Source organism: Halichoerus grypus, chromosome 4, assembly GCF_964656455.1.
Source record: "Halichoerus grypus chromosome 4, mHalGry1.hap1.1, whole genome shotgun sequence".
NCBI lineage: Eukaryota > Metazoa > Chordata > Mammalia > Carnivora > Phocidae > Halichoerus > Halichoerus grypus.
In genome coordinates, this window is record NC_135715.1 from 52,024,043 (window position 1) to 52,045,346 (window position 21,304).

Genomic DNA, 21,304 nt, shown 5'->3' on the forward strand with positions numbered 1-21,304 from the left:
TATTTTTAAAAATTTAAATGGCTATGTTCATTAATCCAGCAATTCTATTTCAAGGAATTTACCTTAAGGGAATAGTCAGGAAAATGTACAGTGATACATGAAAGGATTTATAATTACCAAAAAACCCCCAAAACCCCCAAATGCCAGTCTAGATGATTGGCAAAATATACCATAATAAATCAGTATGACGGACTACTATATAGCTATCAAAAATAATGATATAGCTCTATCTTTACTAGGACTATGCCATTTCTTACCTGATTACTAAACCCCAAGTAAATATGCTGCTTCTTTTAAGAACCTTGTTTAAGAACTTTGTTATAAAAAGTACTTAATTCATGAGTCCATGGGATGGGCTGGGGAAGACAATGCTCTAGAGATGGGACATTTGCTCCTCCCATTAGCTCTATTACAAATCTGTGATAAAACGTGAGGAGAAGCCACTACAAATTCGCACTGGTCAACCTCAGCTGAATCGTCACTACTATTTTTTTTTTTTTAAGATTTTATTTATTCATTTGAGACACTGAGATACAGAGAGAGAGAGAGAGAGCATGAGCAGGGGGAGAGGCAGAGGGAGAGGGAGAAGCAGGCTCCCCACTGAGCCAGGAGTCCGATGTAGGGCTCAATCCCAGGACCCTGGGATCATGACCTGAGCCGAAGGCAGACGCTTAACCATCTGAGCCACCCAGGCGCCCCTTGTAACTACTATTTAGAAAATACTTTCTTCATTTCTTATAAAAGTTATTGCCAAGACAAGCTTCCAGTCTTTTTCATCTCTTTCTATGACCTTGTCCAGTACTTTACCATGATAATTAAAGTGATGGAATTGTGATTCCATGATTTTTCTTCACTCCATCACACAACCCCTCTGTGTCTTCCCTACTCTGATTTCTGTATTTGACAATCACTCCTCCTGTCCCTCCAAGGCCAGCCCTTTCTGTCTTGAGCTTAGTGGCAACCCCTCCAACCTCTTCCAAAATCTTCCATCAACTATACCACCTCTTTTTTTTTTTTTTTTAAGGTTTTATTTATTTATTTGACAGAGAGAGACACAGTGAAAGCAGGAACACAAGCAGGGGGAGTGGGAGAGGGATAAGCAGGCTTCCTGCTAAGCAAGGAGCCCGATGTGGGGCTTGATCCCAGGACCCCGAGATCATGACCTGAGCCGAAGGCAGACGCTTAACGACTGAGCCACCCAGGTGCCCAACTATACCACCTCTTAATTGCACTTTCAACTTCCTTCTCTTCTACAAACATGTCTGTACTTTAGGAAAACCTATAGTCTCCTGATACCTCTTAACATCCTCTCTCTATCTTCAAGCCCCATGAGGAATAGTCCCATACACACTGCCTCTAATAAGCCTCCATCACCCTTATTTTACTGAAACTGCTCACTTGCAAGCACCAAAAATCAAAGAGCCAAATACCAGGTATTTTCTTGATCTTCACGTTCTCCTTTCCCCTCACCCTCTTCCCTTGATCCTCTCTTGTGCTTCATCTTCTATCTTAGATATTTACCAAGTAGGTTTTCCCTCTGACTTTCCCTAGCCCTTCCTCTGACTCTTGTCCTCTTAAAAAAAAAAAAGAAAGAAAAAGAAAAAGCAAGAGCAAGCAATTCCTAAGGTTCTTCCCTTAACCTTTTTCCTCCTCTTCTCTCACTTGTTATTTCATTGGCAAAGCTCTAACCTACTCCCATAAATCCTCACTTGTTCACTGAGTAGCCATTATATGGCAGGTGCTATGTTATGTGCTACATTAAGTAAACAGCAACAGTAACAATAGATAACATTTTTTTCACTTTCTTTATCTCATCTTTCTTGAGAAACATACTATGTGACCCTGACCCTCCTCCTGATCTCCATACTCCCATTTCCAAATACCTTTTTAACATCTTCATAGAGGTGTTCAAACTCAACATGCTGAATTAAATGACTTCTTTCCAAACCAGGCCCTCTTCCTGATGGCGATTTCAATTAAAGTCTCATTGATTCTCCTGCCACCCAGAATTCAGTCCTTTTAATTCCTCAAACAATGCAAGTGTAACCTCTAAATAGTCCATGCGTCCATCACCCTTCCAACCTCACCGCCACCATCTCAACAGGAGCGTTCCTTCACTCCCTGTTCATTTTACTGAAAGAGTCAATTGGAACAGGCACCGTATCTCCATATCTCTCCTTCTCAGTTGTGCTCCAGATGATCATATTTTACCTCCTGGAACTTAGAGACTGAATCATGCCATCTGAAAAGTCTATTTCAGTAATGAGATCTATGATTATGCAATTTACCTCAACATGATTAAGAATATTATTTTTTTAAATCCCCCTAAGCTTTTTTCTTATTAATTATTTATTTATACACCATTTGAGTGGCAATGACAGGGGATGCTTTATAGTGCAAATGGATCCAAAGATAAGAATATAATAAGAGGAATATAAATGTATAAGAGTGGTATATTTTTTAGAAAAAAAGAATGAAAAATAAAATCATGCAAAGGATCACCCAAGATTTTTAACTTTCTTCCTGACTTGCCCTTTGGATACAGAGTTACAGACCCAGTACATACATGTAAATTAAAAATTTTAAAGGCAGGCAAGAATACTGGCTAAAAGGAGAAAACCTTAAGAAGACACTTTTTAGTAACAAAATCTGAATCGCTGAATTTACAGAAATACTACTAGTTATTAATCCAGCATCATCTTGCTTCCTGATTGTTCCTAAAAATAGTCTATAAAAGTATGAAAGTACAAAGTATGAAAATACTTTAATCAGTACTGTCAAACTTTATTAATGCAATCTCATCACCTTGTAAAGAAGAATGTTAAAAACAACTACATAGGGGCGCCTGGGTGGCTAAGATGGTTAAGCATCTGCCTTTGGCTCAGGTCATGATCCCAGGGTCCTGGGATCGAGCCCCATGTCTGGCTCCTGGCTCAGCGGGGAGCCTGCTTCTCCCTCTGCCTCTCCCCCTGCTTGTGCTCTCTCTCTATCTCTGTGTCTCGAATGAATAAATAAAATCTTTAAAAAAAAAACAAACTACATAGCAAATCCATTAAGTACTCGAATATATCAACAACATATTGTACCATGCAATAAGTCTCAGACCCAAACATCCTACCCTGCCTGCATCGATGCCCCCTTTGCCCTCTGTTTGCTCAGCCCGTAAGTGTGGAGCTACAATGCTCAAGTTCTCCTAGTTCTCCCATATGCCTGTTTCATCTCCCCAGCAAGATTCTCAGGTCCTCAAGGGGTGAGAACCCTGCCTTTTATGTCGTCCCAGTGCAAAACTGGCTCACAGAAGGCTTTTAGTGTTTATGGAATAAAAATGTAACCGCTCAGTTAAAAGATGCTGTTATATAAGTTTAGGAGAATTTTTATATGAAGGATGATAGTTATCTATGCCCACACCTGTTATAAGAAGAGAACAGAACAAGTTTAACTGTCAGCATGAATGATTTAGGCTACATAGTTAAAAATTTTTTTATACAGACTTTTAAATAAAGTAATGGTGGTATACTTTTTCTCTTGAAATCTTAAATAAAGAAGGGAACAATGTATACATATTTTTTGTGGAGTGAATACTTGTGATCATTACTCAAAGTAGAAATTACATCAACCATAAGGATCCTTTCCTGCCCTTCAAGCTATAGAACTTCCAGAGACCTCATTTTCTCAAACAGAAATCAGAAAAAAATGCAGCAAGATCCTTCTGGACAAACCATATCAGTTTGTTTGTTTTGTTTTTTTTTTAAAGATTTTATTTATTTATTTGACAGAGAGAGAGAGAGCACAAGTAGGCAGAGTGGCAGGCAGAAGGAGAGGGAAAAGCAGGCTCTCCGCTGAGCAGGGAGCCAGACATGGGGCTCGATCCCAGGACCCCAGGATCATGACCTGAGCCGAAGGCAGCCGCTTAACCAACTGAGCTACCCAGGCGCCCCAACTATATCAGTTTTAACAACCCAACACGAAGGCATGAAGGGTTTCAAGATAAAGGAGGCTGCATGACCTAAAAATCAAAAACTGTCTAAGCCCCTGTTCTAGATTTGCTTCTGATTTGATAAAAGACCTTAGGCAAACAATTAATCTAGAGGTCTGTGTCCTCATTTATTAAATGAGAATATCCCCAAGGGGTATTGTACAGTGTCACTATTCATGAAAAGAAAGCAGTACTGGAAATGAAATTTAAAGCTATCATACCTATTAAAATAGAAATTATTGTTGCTATAACCATGATTTAATGAAAATAGATTCCAAATAGCTTCAAAAGACTCAGAATGGCTATAGTATAACAGTACTGAGGAAGCCAAAGAAAACGAAAACAATTAAATTTTAAGTTCTTTATTTTAAAATATCAGAATAGGATCAGACTAACTTTTCACTGCTCTACCACTTACCTGCTATGGGTAATTGGGGCTAGTCACTTCACCTCTCTGAGCTTCCACTTCTTTCTAAAGCCACACTATTTACAGTGCTTATCTCCCAGATTATGGTAAAGATTACCCAAGATAACCTCTGGCTCATAGTAAATCTTTACAAAATGATTAGCTATTACATTATCAATACTATCATCCTGTAGTCATGGTGGCCACCACCACCATCATCATCATCATCATCATCGCTCTTTCAGGGAAACAGCATTATGATACAAAGAACCTAAACTTTGGAATTGGACAGATCCTGGTTCAAATTCCACCTCTCCTATTTATCAGTTGTATGACCATGGCCTTCTAAGACTCAGTTACTTTACCTATAAGATGGAGAAGTCATCTCCCTCCTAAGGATGTTTTGAGGATTAGATACAATCACATAAAGCACCTAGCACAACAGAGGTCTCAATAAAAGTTGTTCTTATGCCTTGATTTTTAAATTTATTTTAAATTCCAGTATAGTTAACCTATAGTGTTATATTTTCAAATGAATTATGTAAATCTGTCAAACAGTTAACATTATATGAGTACACAAGAGTTGGCCTGAGCAAGATGGCAACATGGTAAGGAGCCAAGGCCTGAGTTCTGACTAACACAGAGGCCAGAATAAACAGAGAGACCTTCTCCAACTGTCCAAGTGACAATTAGAACGTATTATAACAATATAAACTGTAAAGGGTGTGGTGCAAGTAACAGAATTCAGCCACTCTCAACAGCCTTTTTTCTACAGGTGATGCTTTCCAAATTCCAAATACTTAATTTATCAATGAACTTCTGAAATACAGCTCTGTAATTTTAACAGTGGTTACATGTGGAAAGTAGCTTCGGCATCCACAAATAGGATTAAGTTTACAAGTAAATGTTTTTCCCTATTTGGTAAAATAAGTAAAATTCATTTTGACAAAATAGAAATCTTATTTTCTGATCAATAGCACTGTTATTCAATTTATTAGGAGTTGCTTTTGATGCCCTATAATATTTAAGCAGTGCATTAAAAACAGGTTAATCCTTATTTTTTTCTATTAATAAGAGAGAATCAAGAATAATCCCAAACAGGGGCTCCTGGGTGGCTCAGTGGATAAAGCGTCAGCTTTTGGCTCAGGTCATCATCTCAGAGTCCTGGGAACCAGCCAGGCCTCAGGTTCCCTGCTCAGCAGGGAGTCTGCTTCTCCCTCTTCCTCTGCCTCCCTCCCTCTGCCCTTTCCTCCCTGCTTGTGTACACTCTTTCTCTCTCTCTCAAATAAATAAATAAAATCTAAAAAAAAAAAAAAAGGAATAATCCCAAACAGAAGACATTAAAATACTATCTAATTGTTTAAAGTGCATTTTTATGCTTAACATTAAATATGTATATCACAATTATGAAATTGCACAGTATTGTGTCAAACAAATGAACAATATTCTAATGTGAAAAGCTAAAGAAAATAATTTGAACTTCCCCATCCTGGCTTTCTACTCCCCAAATCATCTTCAGTGTCTCCTCTCAGTAAGACATTAAAGCCGAAATGTAATTTATTTGTGGCTTAGTTAATTTATATTGGCTCATACTTGAGTACTGCAAGCAATTTTCTATTGATTTAAAGTCTTCCACTCCAGCTCTTTGGAGTCACATGGCAATAAAACAGAATTAATAAAGAGAATGTCAACAAGTAAGGTAAGGGGGGGAAAGTACATTAATAGAATTTTAAAAGGTTAGAATAACAATGATTTAGATTTTTTTTCAGGTTATTTTATCTTCTGAGGCAAATGAAAGGTAATATGGTAGCAAAATATCTTTTAGTCTCCTTATGTCTCCATGGGTGTCAAAATACCAATCATATAAATTTTCTTATTTCTCTTCTTTAACCAATTCTTTTTTAAAAGCTTAATCTGTAATCCGCTTAGCAAGGTAACTGTATAAAAAATACTTAAATTACCTTTACATGAACAAGTGGGTAAGTTTTGGCAAATATTTACATATATAAGCATAGTATAAATTTCAGCATTTCTTAACAGGCTATAACTTACTTCATCAGTACCCTTCTCCTTTTCCATATCCACTCAATTCATTGACATCTTATAGGAGCAATAGCCAATGAACATATTAAAAAGATTCAGCCTGCTTAGTAATTTTTTAATGCAAATTAAAACCTATTACTTTGGCAAAGTACATACAAAGAAATACCCAGTGCTGTCAAGAATCAATGAGGCAATCACGCATAGGGCACTGATGAAAGTGTGAGTTAGAACACCCTTTCCGAAAAGCAATTTGACAATATATATTATTCTTGAATTATTTTTGAAAATGTCTAGACCTTTTGATGAATAATTATACTTCTAGCATTCAAGTGTACAAAATACTCAGAGATTATAAGATATAAGTACAGTGATATTCATCAAAGCCTTATCTATAATAGTGAAAACTTAGAAAGAACCTAAACTAGCAACAACATGGGCATGTGGATAAAATGGGAATGTTAAATAAATAATAGCACATCTATTTGATGCAATATTGCATGGACACTAAAAATTATATTTTTGAGGAATATCTAGTGTCATAGGAAGATGCTCCTGATAAAATATCAGGTTTTTAAAAAAGCAGACTATGAAACTTTATATACATGGTACACAGTTTTTGCAAAAATTATTGTACATGATTAGATATGTATATAGGCAGAATAGAAAATAATATAGGAAATATTTACACTGTCGATCTTGAAGGGGAAGATAAAAGTAATTTTTATATTCTTCCCGATGCCCTTTAGCATTTACTTTTTATACTATACTTTTTTACTATGGTTTTGTTTCCCCCATTAAAACATAAGCTCTATGGGGTGCCTGGATGGCTCAGTCAGTTAAGCAAAAGACTCCTGGTTTCGGCTCAAGTCATGATCTCAGGGTTGTGAGACTGAACCCCACGTCAGGCTCAGGCAAGGCTCCGTGCTGAGCAGGGAGCCTCCTGAAGATTCTCTCTCTCTCCCTCTTCCTCTGCTCCTCCCCCCACCGCCCTGCACACACTCGTGTGTGCTCTAAAAATTAATAAAAAAAATTTTAAAAAAACAGCTCTACGATGACAGGCATCTGTTTATTTTGTTCACCGCACCTAGACAGTGCCTGACACATAGCAGTCATTTTGATAAATATTTAAGAAATTCTCTCTATATAGTATATATGTATACATATATATACACACACATATCTATAAAAAGCATTTATGATATTAAACATATATCTATAAAAAGCACTTATAATATTAATCAGAAAAAATAAACATTATTTTAAAAGAAAATACAAATTCCCTACTATAGAATTACTAACCTAATTCTAACCTTCAGGAGTAGCAGTTCAGTTTAACCTCTCACTTTATCATCAATCATCCTTAATCTTGCGTGAAAATAAGTGAAGAGGTTGATAGTCATGACCCTCAACTCGGAATTGGGGGTTTTGCCAAGGTTTCCAGCTGAAAAGTCAATTAGTCATTACTTGAGCGTCGGTCACATGTGCCTGCGTCGGGCACACCGAACAATCTGAACTTTCTCTCCAGCACCCACCAGATGGCCACAGGCATTTCTTCACCTGTGCTGGCCCACCTAGGTTAGAGCCATCACCTGCTGGTAAATGAAGACACTGCCTCTCCCTTGATCCCAGACATCAAATTAAGAATATTATTCTTATTGTTCTGTTATTATGGTTAAGAATATTAAACAAATAAAAGAAATTTCCAAATAAAATAAAGACCTTTCAGTCTAACAAACATATGACCAGCTGGTAATCAATTGGCAACTTCATCTATCTAGAATTCAGATGGGAATTACTCATTCTGATGACTCAAAATAGATGTCAAAAAGATAAATACCTTTTCCACTGGAGGGTCCCCTGAACCTATTTATTCTTAATTTACTTAAAATTTTAACAAGATTGATTATCCAAAGGAGAAATCTATCATCAAATATAAGTGCCAATCATCTTCCAGACAGTTTTTAGGTGCCAGAGATAAACAAGAAAGTTACATTCTGATAGGGAATGCAGATAATTAAACATGGAAACACAGAAATAATAAGGTAAATTCAGATAGTGATAGGTACTCTGAAGATCACATTGTATAATATAATAGCACTGTATATGTGGAAGGGGGGTGGGCATCGTCAGTGATTACTAAAACGTTCTGAGAATTTATAATCTGAATGATGAGGAGGCAGGACTATACAGATCTGGGAGAAGCTTGTACCAGGCAGAGGAAATGTTAAATACAAAGGCTCTGAGGCTGGAAAGCATTAGATCTATTTTTAAGAGAACAAGGCCATGTAGCAAGAGCCTAAAAAGCAAGGGAAAGAGAAAAAGGAGCTGAGGTAGACAAGATCAGGTCCTATAGAGTATTGTAGGCAATATTAAAGGGTTTGGATTTTATCCCAGGCATGATAGGATTGCATGGGTGTAAGCAAGGAACTGTTAGGATCTGATTATGAACAAATAATAAAGAATATTAAGAGACAGAAGAAAAAAATATGAAAATCAGATATAATCTCAACAAATAGTCTGAAGTAACTTAGGAAAAGGACCAATGTTCCTATGCCACAATCACAGGCTCAGAAGGTGTCTGTGCATTACATTCCAAATAACGGATGTTCATCGTAACAAGCAGGATTTGCCAAGAAAACATGAAATATAAGGTATTACCATACATTTATAATAGCACTTTAAATATTTTATAAACCGTAAAATAGGTATCATCCAGAAACATGCTTTTTAGAATGGCAGGCAGAGTATATTACACAGTGTTATCTAAATAATTTACTTTATGTTTCAAGAAACACAAAGTTTTAAGGTGCCTTTAAAATAATAAACATATAAAAGTCCACTTTCTCTTCTTCACTATTTGCATTGCAACTATCAATCCAGATATGAGATTCATTCAAAAAATTTGTTTTTAAATCCACACTCTACCAAACGGCCAGTTCTTTTGGCGTCATTAAATCTGTTCCCATCTGGGCGCCTGGGTGGCTCAGTCGTTAAGCGTCTGTCCCGAGCTCAGGTCATGATCCCAGGGTCCTGGGATCAAGTCCTGCATCAGGCTCTTTGCTCGGCGGGGAGCCTGCTTCTTCCTCTCCCCCTCCCCCTGCTTGTGCACTCTCGCTCTCTCATATAATTAATTAAAATCTTTTAAATAAATGAATGAATGAATCAGTCAATCAATCAATCAATCGGTTCCCATCTCCTCTCCACTCCTTGGGCCGTAGTCTCGGTTTTCTACACTCTCTCCCCAACTCCTTACTCTTGGCCTCACTAGATAAAGAAAAGAAGCAGGTGTTGTAAAGGTACTTTTTTTTCCCATGTGTAATTAGAAATAATGTATAAAGTGAACCTTTGCATTATGTGAATAAGACAGATTTCTTTAAAATGTACTTCAGGGTTTCATCCACAAAGGATTACTTTGTAATTGGAAATGTGAACTCAGATTTTCTCACTACAAGGTGCTAAGTGTGATCACCATCCTTTAAGGTGGTGACTGCCAACTCTCCCCATTTTAAGTACATTTTTGCTTTTGTAACTAATAAGTAATCTATAAGATAATGTGAATATCCTGGTCTCCAAATATTCTTTCACTCAGTGATTTTTTACACTTAGAATAACTTGACCCTTGAATAACACGTTTGAACTGGATGGGTCCACTTATATGCAGATATTTTTTCAATATAGTACAGTACTATAGATGTGTTTTATTTGTGATGCTCCTAAGAACATGTTCTTTTTTCTAGCTTAGTTTATTTTAAGAATATAGTATATAATACATATAATATGCAAAATACAGTAATCGACTATTTGTTATTAGTAAGGCTTCCAGTCAACAGTAGGCTATTAGTAGTTTTAAGTATTAAGTTTTGGGGGAACCAAAATTTATATGCAGATTTTTGACTGCTCAGGGGTCAGCAACCCTAACCCACTTATTGTTCAAGGGTTAAATGTATACTCTTTTAATTATAGAGTAATAGTGTGCTCATGAGGAAGCTTCAAATTTAGAGGACTATCAAAATTCTTTCCTCGCCCCACCCCAGATGCTGGGTCACACTTCCACAGAGGTAAGCTCTGTTAACTGATCCTTGTGTATCCTTCTGGAAATTTCCAACATATACACAAACATTTACATATTTCTTTTTTTCTTTTTACCACAAATAGGATCATATTACATATGCAGTCTTGCAACGTCATTTTTATGCTTTATCCTGGACTTCTTTCCTATTACTACATTCTTTTTAATGGCAATAGAGAATTCTACTTACTGTTATTTATTTAACTAGTTTAACTAGTTTCCTAAGTTGTTATTTCTTTTTAGAGAGGGAAAGAGAAACAGAAAGACAGAGCCAGAGACAGGGGGAGGGCCAAAGGCAGAGGGAGAGAGAGAGAATCTCAAGCAGACTGCAGCACGGACACCAACATGGGGCTTGATCTCACAATCCTGAGATCATGACCTGAGCCAAAATCAAGAGTCAGATGCTTAACCAACTGAACCACGCAGGCACCCTTCCTAAAGAGGATTACAGTTTTCACTTATAGTTTTATATGATATCAAACAATGCTACAATAAATACTGTTGCATACATAACTTTGCTTGCTTTATATGAATAACATTTGGAAGAAAAATTGCCAGAAATATAACTGCTGAGTCCAAATATATTTAATTTCCTTTCTTTTCATAGATATTGCCAAATTTTCTTTCAAAATTGCATCAACAGCAATGCTGTTTCCTCATCCCTTCTTCCCCATCAACAATGGACATTAACAGGGGCGCCTGGGTGGCTCAGTCATTGGGCATCTGCCTTCGGCTCAGGTCATGATCCCAGGGTCCTGGGATGGAGCCCCGCATCTGGCTCCCTGCTCCGTGGGAAGCCTGCTTCCCCCTCTCCCGCTCCCCCTGCTTGTGTTCCCTCTCTCGCTGTGTCTCTCTCTGTCAAATAAATAAATAAAATCTTTAAAAAACAAAAAAACGAACAAACAAAAAAAAAAAGATTGGACATTAGCAGATTCTTTAGTTTTTGCTAATATGAGAGGTGAAAGAAAAACAACAGCTCATTAATGTTTTAATTTTTATTTTTGTAAACGAGAAAGCAAAGCATCTTGTCATGAATTTCTTGGACATTTGAAATCTTCCATCTATGAGTTGCTGATTTAAGATCTCTGTCCTTTCTCTATTAAGTATTCCTAATGAAGAACAATATTTAATATTTTAAGCTATATGTTTGTAAGAAATGTTCAACGAGCTTCATTATAATATTGATAAAATATAATGATAAAATATTATCTTAGTTGGTAATCTGCACCTCCCACCACAAAAGCTGTAGTTCCTGGAAGTATATATTTAATTTCACTACGTTTAATACACCTTTATCTGACTTTTAGATCAAGAATAATTTCTAAATATGCTAGAGAAGTTCCTGTATTAAAATCTCCTAATTCCTTTTTAAAAATTCTTATTTCTATGTGTAAGTACTAGGAAGCAATTAAAAATTAAGAAATCAGCATATTGATCTTTAGGTAACATTTCAGAACCACTAATTTCATCTACAGTTTTTTATTTAGTGCTAAACGAAGAAGGCATTTCCAAGAACAGGAAAACCAAAAATCTAAATTAAATCTGTCTAGAGAAAGCACAGTGCATTATCTCTATCACATGAGCTATCTCTTTCTACTTTAAAAAACAATTTTGCATAGACCTGGACTAAACAGTCATGTGTTGGAGTGTGATCAGAACTTGCCTGATCAACGTAAAAAGCTGTGCCTCCTCGGATCTCTCGACGCTGTTTGAGATCGGTTTCAGTGGTGTCCCTTGACAGGGCAATGTATTCAACTTCCCTTTTGGTCAGCTCCTGTAGAGCAGAGAGTGAAATTGTTCCAATATTAAATCAAATTCCCAACATATGCTTTGGAGCCAGTTATCCAACAATGTCACTACCCTAGAAGAACATTTTAAATCTAATTCTGAATGAAAATCCTCTTGAGTCTCAGCTTTGAGAAAAATGCAAAACATTGAGCATTAATGAAAACATGCATGTACTTCTCTCTCCTCAGAGCTCTACGTTTGCTGCATCCAATAGTTTACTACTTAATAATCATTTACCTCTTAAGCAATAATAATCAGATCTTACAAATCTTAGTATCTTTTATAGAATTCTTTTCAAATATCACGAGTGATAACTTGCCAACTTAGTTTTTCCACAAATGATAGTCATTTCAGTAAGTAATGTTCACCTTTTTTTTAAAGGGCATCTAAATTAATTTAGTCCATCAACCGATGTTTACCAACCGTATGTGATATGTTGGGTTCACAGGGTAAATACCAATAGGAAGGTCAACAGAAGAGGGAAAGAAAACAAACATAGCTATTCAGGAAGGACAAGAAGAAGGATGAAAGAAGGAGGGGAAGGAGAAGAGGGAAAAAAGGATTCTTTCACACAAAACAAACACTTTTGGTTTGAAGGGGAAACCATCCAGAATTCATTTCTTTTAGAGTAATTTATCCATCCCTAATGTCATTTTGCCCTGCATGTGACAATTATGTACAAAAAGTTTTTAACATTATCCTTGGTTTTACAATATTGAATTAAAAACAGTGATGCTCTCCAGTTGAATAAGGCATACAATATGTTGTTATTAAACAGGAAGAACAAATTAATTTACTGACGTATAAAGAAGAAAATTGAATGAGCATGCCATTCATGGTAAAAGAGGATAAGTCCATACAACAGGATTTTTTTTTCCTCTGCCTTATCTCCATGTGATGTTGATAAAAATATAGTATCATTTTCATTTTGTTTTTATAATATATGCCTGTTCCCATGCACCCATAAATTTAAGTACATATGGAAAGAAGAAAACATTTTAAGTAGAGAAAACACACATATAGTGGTGAAGATGTGGTGATACCAAACAATATTTTTCTAAATAAGAATGAACTGCCCGTGAAAGCACACTTTCAGACTAAAGCAGCAACTTCTCTTGTTAGTGAAATACTTCCTTCTTGCTTTGGGAACACATTGCTGGTACCATCATGTCTGTTTCACTGATTGGTTGAATGTGATCACTGGAAAAACCCTGTCAAAACTGGTTGACAAAGTCATACATACTCTTATTGTTAAATTGTACCAGAGTAAGACCCTGAACTGCCACACCAAGAATATTATCCTCAGTCTTGAGAGCTTCCTGAGATTCTTCCTCAGCCCAGACAAGCACCAAAGTCTCCCCTGCTGCTCCTTCCAAGGGATGGTCTGAGCAAGTTCACCAACAGTACTGGGAGCAACAGATGGAGGAGGCAGCGGGGGTCTGTTGAGTTTTTTGGGGCTATCTATAAAATTCCTTCTATATGAATTAAATATAAAAGAGACACAGCTATCAAATTATTTCTACTTCATTTCTCATTGGTTCAGCAGGCTTGCCCCAAAATCTCTGCCTGTAAAGACTTCATCTACTCTGGATATTACTAAGCATAGGATCTTTTATCTAATGGCAACAGTACCCATTTGCAGGGTTTGCAAGGAAGCTTAGGCTAGTAAGCCTTCTTATGTGTATTTCCACATCCTAAAGCTGCCTCAGCTCTGTTTCATAATTTAAAGTTTGTGGGTTTTTTTTTTTAAAGATACAGGTTTCACACTTACAGACTTATATTGCATTTTTGAACCAACAAGACTCCTGTAATCTCCCAGCCTTTCTCATTCCACATTCCTAACAAGCTTCACAGTCTTGCCAGAAACAAAATCAAAGTGAGATACTGTGGTCGTCGTAATGAACCAGGTAGAGTGGATTCTCAGTAGCTGACTTGGCATTCATAGACAAGCCACTTTTGCCTTGTTTATTAGGAAAAAAAGGCTAATACTACAATGACCCATTATACCTCAGAAGTCGGTTCTAGGAACAAATAAAAGATATGAAAGGTATGGGCTCAAAGGAGTTAAGTTCTGATTTGCCCATTGTATTTTTATCATTCTCACCCTACATGATTTTAGAAGTACCAAAATAAATCTACCACTGAAATAAAAGAGTAAAGTATATTTCAATAGCACAGAAATCAATTCTTTAATATCAAGTAACACAAGGAAGCTGAAAACAAAGTTCTTCTCTTCATCCTAAAAAATATCTTCAGACAGAACAACTTCATCTGATAGCATTCTTCCTCCCTCAGTAGAACAATGCTTATTAATGCTGGCAAAGTAGAAAAAAAAGTCCTGTACAATTTTTTAAAATCTGTGTTGAGATTTTAATATTTCAATTCACTTCACAACTGTACTCAGAGAACTACAAACATTTAAGAGGATTTGAAGTCTAGCTCCATCATTTACTAGCTGGATAAAGCTCAGTGAGCTATTTAATAAACTTGTTTTCTCATCTATTTAAAGGGAAAAAAGCGTGTAACACATAAGAGATATTTTACAAACCATGGGCTCCCTTTAAAGACCATATAACATCAAAAAGTCAAGAGAACTATTTGACTTTATAGAATGTGGATCTCAGATAAAAGAATATTCCCTGAATAATATAAAACTGAGTTTTGTTTTGTAATCTCAGAGTTTATGATCCTATCTGCCACTCATTGCCTGAATTTGTATTTCTTTTTTATCAGAAGTTGAGAACTTCCTAGTTGCAGCAAAAATTTCCTAAAGCTATGAAAGATAAATGTACATTTGCTTCCCAGAATACTTACTCAAAACTCTTTATTAAACAGATCATCAAAATGAAAATTTTTTTCAAGGAATGAATAATCCTGATATTTTTGTAAATTTTTAATTTATTTTAGAACATAACTAATCCAAGTTCCCTTAGGAATCCCTAAGAATTGATTGCTCACCAGGTACTGCATAGCAATAGAGCGTCGAAGAGGCCCAGGAGGTCCTATTAGAAAGACATCTTGCCCCAAAAGATCCTTCTGCATTATCCATCTTAGATGCTGAATTACAGATTGAGCCACAGAGTCTGAAACTTCAAGGGGAAAAAAAGATAAAACGAAATGCAAATCAGTCTACTACTTATAATATAAATCTCCAAGCAATCAGTGCATTTAGTATATTATATTTTAAAAAGCATATCTATCTATGTGTACACACACACACACACACACACACACACACACACACACATTCATTGATACATTCACCTGGTCAATTCTCACACTGCTTTACAATAAACCATTGTTATCAATGTTAAAACAGGACAAAGTTTATGATCTCATAAAGAGTCACATAATCCCACATTTAAAAGCCTTTAAGAACATTTGAATGATCACCTATAAGTGTCGCTAAAGAAATAAAAGTGATTTTCTAGGGTGATATAAGGCACTAGAATCATTACTTTATCACAATTTTATAGTCCAATGCGTTTGTTCTAATAAGGGGACATGATCAAATCATCCCAGACAATTAATGATTCTCACAGTCTTAAAAATTGAAGAAAACTATAACTTAGGTTGGCAATAGGTTGTGAGATCTCCCAAAATTCACAGTGAGAAGATTAAATGACTTAACATCTTCAAGTCTATTCTTCTACACCAACTTGGGAATAGAAGACTACCTCATTCCAATGCCCTTCTGTCTACTATTAAATCACCCATCAATCTGCTTATCTTCTGCCTAAGCATTTTATAAATGTTTGAATTAATATAATTAATTTGTGTTTGCTCATTTGTAAATCACCCAGTGACCCAGGAAGTGCATTCCTAGGTATCTAAGAAACACTCTTGCCCTTATACATCAGGAGACAGACGGAATACTCACAGAATGTTATTCAAAATAAAACTAAATATAACAAAGAAAAAGAAAACTTACTCATTCTTAAAAAAATAAAAATACAACTGGAGACGGGAAATGGATAAAATGCACATAAATGAATACTACATAACAACAAAAACAGAATGAACTACGACTACTTCCAATAATATGTTTAACTCTTAAAAGGTATTCAGTGAAAAAAATTAAGTCACAGAATAAATCTCATATGATACTATTTTGATAATGCTCAATAAACTAACAAATTGAATTCATTAGAAATCCATACATATGTAATAAAACAGTGCTTGAGAAGCAAAAAAGCAAGAGAATGATAAATTCAGGATAATGGATACCTGGGCAGGGAATCAGAGAGATTCTCATGGAGAGCTTCAATGGTTTTTGGTACTATTCTAGTTCCTAAATTGGATGTGGGTTATAGTGTTTCCTTTATTATTGTGTTTCATTTTACACATAAACACATACATATATCCTAAAAGTCCTTTATATGTACTAAATATATTCCATATTTTTTACACTTTGTTTAATCACCCAGCAAGGTCATAAAAGAATTCAAAGATCAAACTAAGAACACTTGCCAAGGCTAAAGCTGTGCTTCCCCCACCAAGCCCAACAGCACAACTTTACAAGTGTAGTCTACCTCCTACTCCGCCCACAAAGCTAACATTTAACCACTGGAAAAATAAAGATAAATTTCTGATTTCCTTTATCATGGAGAAATGATCAAGAACAAGGTTTGGGGGGCAGCCTGGCTGGTTTGTCATGTCACTGGGATCACACTAAAGCATCTTATAATTTCCCCAAACCAAGTGCCTCTATGTCTGAAAATCAGGAGACTCATCACCTAAGTGGAGGTGCTTGACTTCGCTCCTGTCCTCTATGAATCCTCTACAACATGCACAGGGAGCATATTACCCCCAAGGGGGCAAAAACTGGTCCTTGGAAGAGGGGTTGGAAAAAATTCTTAATTCTTATTACAATGGTCTGTTGCCCACTAAAGGGATACTGCATGTAAAAGATAGACAGTATATCTGCAGTATTAACATTTCATGAGATTGGAGAAAGACAACTGGGGGGTAAATGTCCTTAGACGAGCAATAATGAAAAATAGATTGAGAAACATTGCTCTAAGACCTAGACCTTTGAGAAACCAAGAAGTTTCAGGATGCTACGGAAGCAGTTCACCTGAGACTGGAGATTCAACTTCATTTACAACTATTAAATGTCCACTTAAACTATTTTCTTTCCTACTTCAGGCCTAAATCCATCTTTGTGATGTATAGTTTACTCTTTTTTATTTCAAGATGAGTCAGTCTGCTTGCTGTGTAAGGGTGACACAAGACAAGAATTAAGAAGCTCTAACTTCTCTATCATAAACTTACACAATGTTCCCTATCCCACAGATCTACTACCTCTTCTTACACCAGTATCAAATACATAATTAAAAACATAAACACTTTTGGGATTTTTTTTCCCTTATGTTTTTACAAATCTCAGCTTACTCTGGCCACAGGCTCTCTCTGCACTGTTCTTAACAGTTTGGTGTCACTCCTTTGTATTTAGCTTTGGCAATGTGCCTGACCTTCCATTACCTGGACTTGACTATTTAAAATATGACCATTTCCAAAGTTCTAGAAGGTAGAGCCAAGTAGGTCTCTTCAGCTTCCTGCCACTGTTTATTATTTATAACTATTTGTAACTGTTCATAATTACAGTCTCCATTTAGTTCTATTTAGTTCTATTCCATTTTGAATGCCTTGACCTTGGAACTATATACATTTTTAAGATTTTTTTTTAAAGCTGAAGGCAGCAGTTCCTAATCAAATGTGAGGTCTGCCCCTCACAAGTTGTCAGTTAAAGTGCTGAGGCTTAAGAATATTTTTTTTTAGCAACTCATGAAGAATCAATTATACCTATAATTACAGAGCAGTTTATATACCATGTACTTAAGTAGGAGAGAAAGGCATAGAGTTATTTAAAGTGGGAACTGAGTATAATCCTGAGTATGCTCATAGGAGTCCTTCCACTCAGCATGATCCTCATGTGTTGAGAACCACTGGCCTAAGCCACATCTGACAATTCTCAGCAATCCCTTCCTTTACTCTTGCACTCAACAGTGGTTCTCATCTAGGGGCAATACTGCCACCACTCTATGCCTGCCAGAAGGCATCTGGAAATGTCTGGGGGTACTTTTAGTTGTTGCAAAGCTTTGGGGGATGAGGGATAATTTGGTACACTACTGACATTTAGTGATGTTAAATACAATGTCCAAGATAGTCCCATCTGCCCAATATGTCAATGGCACCCTTGTTGAGAAATACAGCGTCTGAGGTTTTTTTTTTTCCCAAGGTTTCTGTTGCTTGCATACCACTAATGGATTATTTCTAACTAGTCACAATTAAGCCCAGAGGAAGAGTTCCTCTTAGTTTCCCCTAGCTTCTGAAAGATGAATTTGTCAGGGAGGCAAGTCAGTAGTGAAGAAGTTCTACCTTTAGATTGATCTGCTAGATGTTAAGATATCTAAGGCTCTCATCACCACATTTCAATTCTACCTAAGTTTCTTAATACGTATAAGCAGCTTCTGAATCCTGTGGCTGGCTTTGTAGTCTATGCTATACTTTCAATAAGGCTTCTTTTCCTTTATTTTTTCCTTTTCCAATAAACAGTCATAATAATAGCAATAATTTATTGCATCTTTCTCATGTGCCAGGTAAAAATACAAATGATTTTTCATACAGGATCTCTTTTAGAACTCACAACAACCCTAGGAGGTAGGAGACTCTACTGTGTCAGGATACAGAATCAGGCCAAACTGTTCAAATCCCAACTCTGCTGCCTACTAGGTATGAAAACTTCATCAGTTATTTCAATTCTCTGTGCTCAGTTTCTCCATCTGTATAACAGATATAACAAATGTACTTATTTATAAGGTTATTACGAGGATTAAATTAGGCACTTAGAACAGTGTCTGGTAATAGTAAGTGCCATATAAGCATTCTTTAAATATTCATTACCTACATTTCAAAAAATCAAAGTTCTTGAGGTGCTAGCATTTGTCCACAGTTGCTATGTGCATGAACCAGACTTAGACCTAAGCTTTTGAGTTCAAAGTTTGCACTCTAGCCATTATGTCCTACTGCCCCTCCAAAATCTTTTTAACAGGCTCTTTCTTCAGATCCAAGATTTTCCCTACAAGTGTTCACCTCATGGGGCTCCACTGAATTTAATGGACTTGCTTTTCTGGCCATTAATTCTATTTCTTAGTTTTTGAGGATGCCAGTGATACCATGTTTTACTCCTTTTATTGAAATTCCCAACTCATTTTGTTGTTTACACTATGATATGAGAGGACCTGTTTCTCTAAAAAAAAAACAACTCCCATTTTTACTTATTCATATTTTAGTTTAGTCTCTTTTGTCAAAGAAAATATTTAATTCGTCAGAAAACTGTATTAAACTACTGCGAGAAAGCATCATGTACTGCTGTGTGGTGTCTGTGTTGTATTTTACATTAATGCTCAAAACTAGCTGTATTTTTAGGATGGCCTCAAGAAAACATGAGTCATACTTAAAAGCATTCCAGAAATAGAAACAAGATGTAAGACTGTACATTACGAACATCTGCAAAACAAACTGCCAAACTGCCATGCATAACCTAATATAAACACAGCCCTGCATGCACGAGAAAGCCCTGACTTCAATGTTTTCAGGCACAAGATGCTACCTTCCAGGAGTCCACATAATGATAAACTGATGTCAAAATAATACCAGAGAGCTTGATTCTATATTCTAACATTTCCTTCTCTATGTAAAAATAAAACATCTGGTTCATGTTGGGCTACATTCCTTGTTCAATCCCTAGCCAATACTTGTTTCAAAAAAAAAAATGTGTACTATTTTTGCCCAGGCATATTCAAGGGCTTTAAAATAAGTCTATTAAAGGAATCCAAATTATAATTTTCTCCCTCCAGACTTAAATTTGTCATACATGTAAAGATTAAAATTAAAATTTCAGAAAATTGCACATAGTTCTAGTTTCAGTATAGTAAGTCCTTTAAAACTAGTGATGTTTTGTAATCATCCCAAGGGGCAACATAATATAATGGAGGGGAAAAAAAAGCTTTTGAAGCCAAACAGACCTAGTTGTGATTTCTCATCCTGTCCTTTATCAGTGTCCTTGGACAAAAATTCTGAATCTTCCGGGCTTAAGTTTTGTTATTTTCAAAAGAGCAGTAATAATACTTATCAAGTATGACTATTATGAGGATTACAGGTAAAGCTCCATGTCAAACCCCTCAGCCAGTGAGAACCACGAATGGAAGAATATTAAAGCCTTATCCTCACCTGCAAAATCCTCTACCTGGTGTGCGTCCTAGACAGCAGGCTGCACAGTGTGGACTCGGTGGTAATGAACGGGCTTCTGGGTTTATATTCAAATAACCTTCTGGACCTAGAGCCCACCCTGAAGAAATAAAGGAGAAAGGAACCCAACATTTACCACATCCCTGACTAGTAGAGCTTATGTTAGGTACTTCCTAGTGGCATTTCATTGTTTTCACCACAGTCATCCTACAAAATAGTTCAGAAAGAATCTGAACCCAAGCCTGCCACACTGCCCTGCATTCACTCCTACCACATCACAATGAGAGATTTCAAAAGAATCACAACAAATCTCACTGCAAGTACATGTTCATTTACTGAAGTGTCACCTATTACATATCATTCGGTACTTAATATAATGGACGTCAAGGGAAAAAACATACAGTATGTTTAGAACTAAAGTCCACATCATTTACCACATGGGCTAACTGAACTAAGAAATCATTCACAGAGCTACGTTTGTTAAGGATCTACTATATAGGCTTAGCACCAGGAACACAAAAATGAATACAAAAAGGTCCTCTGAAGGTGTCAAAAGAAAACACTGCATATATATAAAGCTTCAGCTTATATAAAGCCACTCATCTATAATGTAGACTGATGCATCTGATCCAATAAAGCTGTAATCCAAATTAAATGAGAAGTACAATATTGGCTAGCACAGTACTCAGAATAGAGAAGCCATTCAATTTTTTTAAAACTGGAAAAACACATCAATATGTTAAATAAATGGAAACATATCCATATACAA

At 36.2% G+C, this 21,304-nt stretch overlaps 1 protein-coding gene across 6 annotated transcripts in view; it reads right to left on the reverse strand.

Moving 5' to 3' along the window:
• VWA8 (von Willebrand factor A domain containing 8) overlaps positions 1-21,304 on the reverse strand; it is a 348,712-nt gene that overhangs the window by 287,683 nt on the left and 39,725 nt on the right. For 5 of the 6 annotated variants that reach the window (XM_078070311.1, XM_078070310.1, XM_078070309.1 and 2 more), the window contains 2 exons: positions 15,241-15,371; positions 12,158-12,268 (listed from right to left, as the gene is read on the reverse strand). In XM_078070311.1, coding sequence (XP_077926437.1) covers positions 12,158-12,268; positions 15,241-15,371 — 242 coding nt within the window. Of the gene's footprint in view, positions 1-12,157; positions 12,269-15,240; positions 15,372-20,517; positions 20,636-21,304 lie in introns of those variants that run through there. The other variant, XM_078070313.1, reaches the window with a different exon arrangement.